Below are 9393 nucleotides of genomic sequence, written 5' to 3' on the forward strand. Positions count from 1 at the left end.
CACAATGCATTTTTCCTATAGTGTCTCCTTCTGTAATCACTGGCATCAGATTTGAGGGTATGGTTTAGTCATTTCTGTTGTGGCCGTGGCAGGCAGGTCCCTGTGGGCAGACTGCAGTAATGGGGCTACAGAAGTGCCATTGTGGAGTCCCAGTGGGTACATATATATCCCAGGGTGCCGCAGTCTGGCTGGGCACAATTCAGGAGCCACTTGTCAAAAGAAACGAACTTTATTTTTAGAACCACACACGACAAACAAAACAGCTCCTCAGGAAAACCTTCAGAGCCCAACTGTCACCACCGGCTTCCCACAAACCTCTCCTCCTCCCCCACTCCTCCTGCTCTTGAGGCTGATTGGCTGGGTCGCATGGGCAGAGCCAAAAAAAGTCCCCCAATGAACATCTCCGTTGTCTAAAAGGGCGGGGAAACAGCCCAATGAGCATCACCGCAGAGGAGCCAATCAGTTGGCAGCTAGAAGTTGCTGGGGCCGCTGTGAGCCAATCATCAGCTGGCAGCTGGAAGTTTGCTGGGGCCCCTTTTGGCTGTGGCTCTCAACACCAGAGGAATCCTACAATTCTCTAGGAGGTGGCGGGCAGGAGGAGGTGAGGTGAGAATGAGCCCCAAACCTAAAGTGGGTAAGCATCATGGCTTCTACAGTGCTGGAGGCAGCACCTCTCCTGTTGTGTTGAAGCACTTTCCCCTATAATGTAGGGCACTGCATAGGCTAGGGTGCTGGGTCACATTTGTACTTCTGAGTCTAGTTGCATTTGTGGGGCTACATTCCCTTTGGGTAGTGTGATAGAATGTTTGTGTGACCCCGGAGATGGGGATGTGGGTCTCCTGTCCCCTAGGGCAGTGTGAACTCTTTCTCAAGATGGTATTACACTACCACAAGTTGTCCTCTGGGAGTGAAGGGAGACAATGTGCGCTACTTTTCTGTAGCAAAAATACCATGGCAACCCTAAGGAATTCCCCTTACTGGGCTCTAAGCCTGTGACAACTGTGGAAACCACCTATAGATAGAATGGCCAAGTAGCCAGAGTGCATGGAGAAAGAATCTACTGGGGCTCTCTCATTTACCCTTTCCATTGGCTATGGTCTATGGCCACAGTGGCTGATATGCTTGTTTTTCGATGTTGACACCTCAGGTCTCTGTGGACTGCAACATTCCCATGACTCCCTTACTGAGTTCCAGTGTTCTCCCTGGGGCACTCACATTGAAATGAAGTTTTACTTTTTCCTTTCTTTTTTTTTCCTTTTCTGTTGTTGACTTGGTTTTCTGTGCAGAAGGAGGAAAGTGCTATGCCTCCAAAGATATGTATCCAAATATCTTTGTCTTTTTCTTTGCTACTGTGTGCAAAGAAATGATTCTATGTGATAATTTCCTTCTAAGGATTACTTTATCATCCCCCAAATTTTGATAATTTAAAAATTATTTTTCATTTAGTTGAAAAAATTCCATTTCTCTTGATACTTCTTTTACTCTTGTGATAAACAGAATTTTCTCATTTAACCTCTAAATATTTTGGGTATTTCCAGTTATCTTTCTGTTACTTATCTCTCAATTACTATTGCCTGAAAGCATATACACTGTATGATTTCTGTTGTCTAAATTGCTTGAGGTAAGTTTTACTGCCTAGATTGTGATTGATCTTGATGAATGTTTCTTGTGAACTTGAGTAGTTGAATTAGACTCATTAGATCAAACTTTTGAATGTCAGTCAGATACAATTGATTGAAGATGCTCTCCAATTTCAACTATTCATTTCCTACTAATTTTTGCCTGCTGTATTTGCCAATTACTGAAAAAGACCCATGAGAAAAATTCCAAATCTAAGAGTAGATTCATTTATTTCTTCATTGCATTTCTACTAGAATTTGTCTCAGACATTTTGTCATTCTGTTTTTCTGTTTGTACAATTGTACAATGAACATAATAAGTTAGTTAGTCAATTAGAGAATTGACTTCTTTATTATGGGATCAGTAACCTTTGATATCCCTGATAATTTTCTCTTTTCTGAAGTGTGGTATTTCTAGAATTGATACGGCTATCCATTCTTTCTTTTGATTATAATAACGTCGTGCATTTTCTCCATATCTTTATTGGAATCTATGGTGACTTAATTTTTAAGTTGTTTTTCTAGTAGCCAACATATGTTTAGATTTTTATTAATGCTCATATGTTCTCTGACTTAAAATCGCTATTGCAAACCATTCACATTTAAAGTGATTATTATCATTAGTAAGTCCACCATATATGCAACTGTAGTCTCTTAATTACCCCCATCTTTTTTATTACACTATTTGCCTATTTTAGTTTTATTGACCATTTTATATGATTTATTTTCTCTTCTCTCAACATATTCATTATAGTTCTATTAAAAATGATTGTAATGATTGCCCTAGTATTCTCAACACACATTTACAACAAATCTAAGTCCACTTTCAATTAATAGTATACTTCTTCATGAATAGTTCAATTATTATAACAGTATTCTCATTTTGTCTTACCTATCCCTTATAACATCACTGTCATACATTTTTCATTTTCCCATAAGCAGTAATCATTCAAAATTGCTGTAGTTATTATTTTATACCAAATATTATCTATTAGATCAGTCAAGAATGAGAAAATGTATGATGGTATTTTAACTTCTTTTGTTCCTTTTTTGAATGCTCTTTACATTGGTATCAGTTTGTGCCTTATCATTTCCTTTTCTCTGAAGAAAACTTCTTTCATATTTCTTCATATTAAAGAAGACCAATGAAAGTTAGTCTAAATATATAGAGATTATAGTACTTGTTACCTGAGCCTGAGAAATGTACACAGAAGGGAGAAGTGAGAGGGCAATAAATGGCATGGGTAGGAGGAATAACTTTTTATATTCATAGCATAGTATGATACTTGTGGTTGAAAACAATTAGTTGCATATAATAAAATAGCTAATAGGATTTTGTGTATTTCCCACACAAAGAAAGGTGTACGTCTGAGGTGATAGATCAATTATACTGATGTGACTATACATTGAATACATGTATTGAAATACTATAAAAATATGCCATAAGTGTATATAATTATTATTTGTCAATTAAAATAATTTAAAAGAAGATTTCTAGCAATATAGGCATACCAATAACAAATTCATTTAATTTTTGTGTCTTTCACAGTCTTTTTCTCTTTCATTATTGAAGGATGACTTCACTAAGTTCAGTGTTCTGGGTTGTTGGTCATTTTCTTGCAACACTTTAAATATCTCACCCCATTGTCATCTTTCTGCATGGATTCTGAAGAGAAGTCTAATGTAATTATTTTCTTTTGTCTTTATATGTAAGGGGCTTCCTCTGGTGTCTTTCAAGATTTTCTTTGTCTTTCATGTTCTGTAGTTTGAATCCAATATGCTTAGATATATTTATTTATTTATCTATTTATTTATTTATTTTTGTTGTTGTATTTATCCTGTTTGGTGTTTTCTTTGCTTTGAATTTGTGGTTTGGTGTCTGAAAATCTTTTTAAAAATCTCAACCAGTATTATTTCAAATATTGCCCCTCCTTTTACTATCATTTCCTTCTGTTATTTTCAATATGAATGTTAACCCTTTTTAATGGATACAAACTTGTGAATATTCTATTTTTATTTTTTCTTCAAGTCTTTGTTTTTAATCTTTGTTTTTTCTGTTTGGGAAGATTTTTTAAAATATTTTTATTAGTTGTTGATGAAATTTTAAATTTTTATTTATTTATTTGTATGTGGTGCTGAGAATCAAACCCAGTGCCTCACACATTCTAGGCAAGCACTCTACCACTGAGCCACAATCCTAGCCCTGTTTGAGAAGTTTTTATCACCTTCCTCCAATTTTCCTATATTTTCTAGTTCATTGTATATTTTTCTAGGTTGTGCATTGTACACCCATGAGAGTTCTTCAATGTCATTCTTCATTTCTGTTACAGTGATTTTTACTTTTATCATTCTCTCTTTGTGTGTCAAATCCACCTGCTTTTACAAAATATCCACATTTTCTATGAGAGTCTTTAAAATATTAATCATAGCTAATTTACACCCCCAGTCACTTTCAAATTCTCTACCATATCCAAATACTTTGTATCTTTCATGGAAACCAATTGATACTATCATTAATGCAGATGACTTGACATAAAACATACAAAATGTAAGTTTACTATTTAAATTTGTAACCATGACTAACAAAAATTTAGAAGAATGGCTAAGCATAGATGTTGATTCTGAAGAATAGGATTGAGAAAGACGGTCCCCTTCTGTGTGATGCACTTCAATATTCGAAAAGAACATGTAAGCAGCACATGTGACTGCTATGACAATGAAGAAGAGTGGGCCAGGACATGAAGGGCCTCAGATGGCAAGTAATTAAAATGTGATTTATTTTTAGTTATGTAGCCTTTCATGTTAAGCTCACATTACTTGGAATATATGGTCTATAAGCAGGAAGAAGTCCCCAAACAAAATGAATTCCACAGAAGGAGACCTGACTGGGTGAGGATGGGCAGAGATTGAGACATGGGATTAGAGTTTGACCAAATGTCAAGAAGCATCTTGTGAGGAACATGACTCAACACACTCCACACTTTCATTTGTCAGAAGGGCTGTACAGGAAGCCACAGGGCTTTCTGGGATCTTGATGGTCACTGGAGCACCAGGGCTCACTCAGATTCTGCAGTCACTTCTCCAGGGCAGAGAAGTGTCTTTGAGTGACAGTCAAAGATACAGGAGGCTCTTCCCTTCAGCACGACTTGCAACTACTGTCAAGAGAATTAAACAAAGGTAAGAATTTAGCAAGAACTTATTTTCAAATCATTTTTCTTTTTTTCCCTTCTAGTTCATATACAAATGGGGAATAATCCACTTCACTTTGGCAAAGTGTATGAAGGGATCCACAGGGGCTGTAGCTGGGAAAGTCAGGAGATATGAAGCTCCCTCTTTATAACTTTGGTGCTAGCGGTTGACTGTGGGAGAAATGAAGGCTGTAAACTGGGACCTTTCCTTGTTTTTCCAACATATGCTAATTCCTCTATTCATTACAACTGTCCAAATTCACTGTAACAATGGAAATCCTCTGCTTTCCTTAACCAAGGAAGTAAGATGGGGTACACATATGCTTTTCCAAACTAAATCCTGTGAATAAATTTGTCACTTGTTTTTCTTCGTTTACAGATCTTTGTTTTATGTATCTCTCAATATCTCTGTAGAAAACTGGTGGCCTAAAATGAGATAATTGAGAAGTCTAATAAAGGAAAATGTATCAATATGGACAGATTTGGAAAAGTTGCAAGGGATGGTGAGACTCCTACCACTCCCACCAAGGAGCTTGAAGTCAATAGGTTTTAAAAGAAAAATCAGAAAGAGAAATCATTGGGATTCAGAGATGGCTGAATAAAAAGCTGGTTTTTTGATGTGGTCACAGGAAATATACTACATAGAATCTGTGTCCTTAGTAACACAGTAGCACTGCCACTGCCAAATCACCACCTAGCCTAGAAAACCAGGATATTAAAAATCACCAAATTATTCTTCTCCTTCTGTTCAATCCCCTTTCAATGCTTCTTTTTGAGCAAATGAAACCAGAAGTGAGAGCAAAAGGATTTCATTAATGGAGCATGGAAATGTCTCCTCCTAGGATGCACAAGGAGGTAGTGAAGGTTGAACATGGCATTCTGACAACAAATGGGAAATAATCCATCTCTTTGTATAGCCTTTCACACTTTGCACTTTGGGGGGAATTTTTCCCTCACAAAGTGACAGATACATTTTCACATTTATCTCCTCCCAGTTTGTCTGAATGTTTATTTGTATATCCCTCTATGGTGACTTTCTTTTAAGTAATATCTCACTACCATCATAAATGAATTGGGAATGGTATATAGTGAAGAAACCTGTTTCTAAGTATTTTCTAAGAAACGTGTTTCTAATTATTTTAAGCTGTGATATTTGATTCAGCAAAGAGGAACCAGTTAGAGTAGTAATTTAACAAGAAGGTGTTGATCAGACCCAGGACTGGCAGTTCCATTATGGCAGGCGCCACGTTACCCTGCAATATCTACTTCCCTCTGTCTAGAGAGGTGCCCTCATCCTCATGGTCCTTCATGGCCTTCAAATTCATCATCATTCCATTCTGGAGGGAAAAGGGAAGGAATGGCAGAACCTAGGAGTTTCTTACATCACTTCTGCCCACGTCCCATTTACCAATGCTCAGTGATATGTTGCCTTCAACAGTGAGGGAGGCTTGGACTACAGTCCTTGTTCTGGTCTATCACTCTCAGTATTGTTATGTGAGAAAGGAGGAGTATGGCTGTTTGGAGCCATTTGTGGCTTCCACATCCCTGATTCTTTCTCACTGCCCATTAACATGAGACAGAGAACAATAATAAAATCTGGAACAGTGTTCCAGGAGACTTGAATTTCTTTTGGATTTTCTCTTCATTCTGTGATCTCAATTTTTTTTTTGCATTCATTTAGTCTCAGATTCTTCCTGAGAAAATTAAGATATTATAAAAAATGTGTATAGGACCTGTACTAGTAATCAGAAACATAATAGTGACCAATAAAGATAACCTTGAGAACCAAGCAGGTGTAGGTTTTATGGAACATTGAGTATAATGTGAGAGACCAAAGGGGGGAAATAAGACTTATACTTTGAAAATATAAATGTGAATTTGGCAGTCTGTTCAGTGCCAAAAATAAGAAGTCTAATATGTCATGAGGAAGAACACCAGAGGCCATGATCAATCATAACCTCCTCAGCTCAACCAGATCTATAGGAACTATGAGAACGTGGGAAGAAAGGATATAGTCCTTGATGCTCTGAAGATCCTGCCATCTCCCATTAGGATCTTTCTGTTCTCTGTGAGTCTTGGAGAATCTGGATGAATGAGAACCTTTTCAGTGTCACAGAGGGATTGCTGAGGTCTCTGCTCTGTTGACTGGCCATCCACATACCTGTTACAGCAAGATGTCACATTCCCTTTGTTATCTTGAATCATAACCTCCTCTCTCTCCTGCTGTCAGTCACTGAAGGTGGCCATGGGTCATGCCTGAGGCTTCCACTTTCTTATCCATGAGAGGAAAGTTCTGTCTTAGTACAGAAGAATTTCTCATCCCAGAGCTCTGTTGCCGTCCTGTGGATGTACCTGGCTTTTCTCCTCCTGCCTCCTGTAGTCATGACATGGCTTAGGATAATAAGTGGGGACGTTGGGATCATAGAATTTTCCCATGTCAAGAGAGGACCTGTCTTGTGCTAGAGAGACAGTCTCAGGCTAGGTCAGCAAGCTGCAGCAAGAGCTGAATTTGAAGCCAAATCTGTAGGAATTCCCAGTCTTTGATGAATCACTTAATCTCTGCAAGCTTCTGTTTCACTCTTTGTGACACAGGGACAGTAGTTCCCACCTAGCAGGGTGGTATTGAGAATCAGAGCTCCTGCTGCAGTTGCTGCTCACATCTTGTTTGTGTTCGCAGGGGCACCAGTGAAAGGATTTTGAGTATGGATCCCACCATTCCAGCCTTGTGGACTGAAATTACAACAATGAATGGAAGTGACCCAGCTGTTCCTCCACAATGTGGCAAGGAGAAACTTATCCTGCGTTTGCTGACTTTCATCATTGCCACGGTTGGGCTGGCAGGGAATGCGGTTGTTGTCTGGCTCCTGGGCTTCTGCATACGCAGGAATGTCTTCTCCATCTACATTCTCAACCTGGCTGGGGCTGACTTCTTCTTCCTCTGCTGCCACCTTATAGGATCTCTGGTGACATTCATCAACTTCTTTCATTCAAACTCAGTCTCCATCCCAGAGTTCTTAAACACTGTAATGATCTTTTATTACATTGCAGGAGTGAGCATGCTCAGCTCCATTAGCACTGAGCGCTGTCTTTCCATCTTGTGCCCCATCTGGTATCGCTTCCATCGACCAAGACACATGTCAACTATCATGTGTGCTGTGCTCTGGGCTCTGTCCCTGCTGCTGAGCATACTGGAAGGGAACTATTGTGGTTTCTTTTTGAGGGATTTTGACAATGATAGGTGTCAGGCATTTGATTTCACCTGTGCTGCATGGCTGATTATTTTGGTTGTGATTCTACTTGGTTCTAGCCTGGTCCTGTTAGTCAGAATCCTCTGTAGCTCCAGGCCAATGCTGCTAACTAGGCTGTATGTGACCATCCTGATCACTGCACTAGTCTTCTTCCTCCTTGCTGTGCCCCTAGGCATTTACTTCTTCCTATTATATTGGTTTTATAATGATATTAATTCATTACCTTGTAGGTTTCTCCTGGTGGCCCTTGTCATGTCCTGTGTTAATAGCTCTGCCAACCCCCTCATTTACTTTTTCGTTGGCTCCTTTAGGCAGCGGCAGAGGCAGCCCCTCAAGCTGGTTCTCCAGAGGGCTCTGCAGGACACTCCTACAACTGTCTTCAGCAATCCCTGGAGGGTCAGGAAGTAGCATCATGTAGCAGTTGCGAGTCTCTGCCTTAATCAGATAGACATGACTTTGAGAGGCCCCTTTTCACAATCTCTTTCTCTGTCAGGCCCCTGATCTCCAAATGCTTAAGATAATAATCATCCTTGTGAGGACCAAGACAGGGTCTGTCACACAGAGAATGTTGCAGTGTCATTGGAACTCACTCTGAGGCATCATCTCATCCCGCTGTGAGTTTTGTAGTTCTAGGGTCCAGGACTGTTCTCACTTTTGAGTAGTTCCTCCTCCAGCAGAAGGCAGAAGCTAATCTAGGAACCGTTTAAATTTCTTTGGTCACTGAACTTGATAGAGAATAAAAGAATGTTATGTTTTTGGTGTTTCTTTTTCTGTTCCCTACAATTTATGTCTCATTGAAACTAGAATAATTAAATTTCAATCTAGCCTACAAAAGAACAATGTTCTTTAATCTTGGCAGGGGTGTTAGGTTTTCAAATTAAAGGAGGAAAAAGAAAACAAGGTGGGGGTGGATCTCCTACAAATCAAAGGGTCTAAGGAGTGGGAGGTGGGAGGAGAGTGTTGGGCAAAATTATACTGTTATGTTGTGTGCATGTACAAACATGTAACAACAAATCCCATCAATAAGTAAAAGTGTAATGCACCATTAAAAATGAGGAAAACAAAGTATAAAACTTCGTTGTACCTGTGTTCCACAGTTGAAGTACATTTTGTTGTTTCCAAGTTTTGTCAATTAAGACTTATGCTGCTATGGATATTGGTTAACAACTAACTTTGGATACTTTCTTCTTGTTGTTTTATAGTTTCTTCAGATGCCCAATTATGTTCTTTACTTTAGATATTTCTACATTTTGATGTAGGTCTTTATTGCTGTAAACTTTCCACTTAATGTTCCTTTTGCCTATTCCGTGTGTGTGTGTGTGTGTGTGTGTGTGTGTG

The 9393-nt window shown here is 38.9% G+C and overlaps 1 protein-coding gene across 1 annotated transcript; it reads left to right on the forward strand.

Annotated features, from left to right (window-relative positions):
- The first annotated feature begins 7509 nt into the window (after positions 1 to 7509).
- LOC124088379 (mas-related G-protein coupled receptor member X2-like) lies at positions 7510 to 8463 on the forward strand. The gene has a single exon (XM_046437934.1). The coding sequence runs from the start codon at positions 7510 to 7512 to the stop codon at positions 8461 to 8463; it is 954 nt and encodes a 317-aa protein (XP_046293890.1).
- Positions 8464 to 9393: the final 930 nt, after the last annotated feature.

Source organism: Marmota monax, unplaced genomic scaffold (genome assembly GCF_021218885.2).
Source record: "Marmota monax isolate L192 unplaced genomic scaffold, Marmota_monax_Labrador192_F-V1.1 WCK01_AAM20220418_F8-fsc00061, whole genome shotgun sequence".
Classification (NCBI taxonomy): Eukaryota; Metazoa; Chordata; class Mammalia; order Rodentia; family Sciuridae; genus Marmota; species Marmota monax.

Bases quoted from the DNA above. Each gene is read 5' to 3' on its own strand.
- LOC124088379 (XM_046437934.1), top strand. From the start codon at position 7,510: ATGGATCCCACCATTCCAGCCTTGTGGACTGAAATTACAACAATGAAT.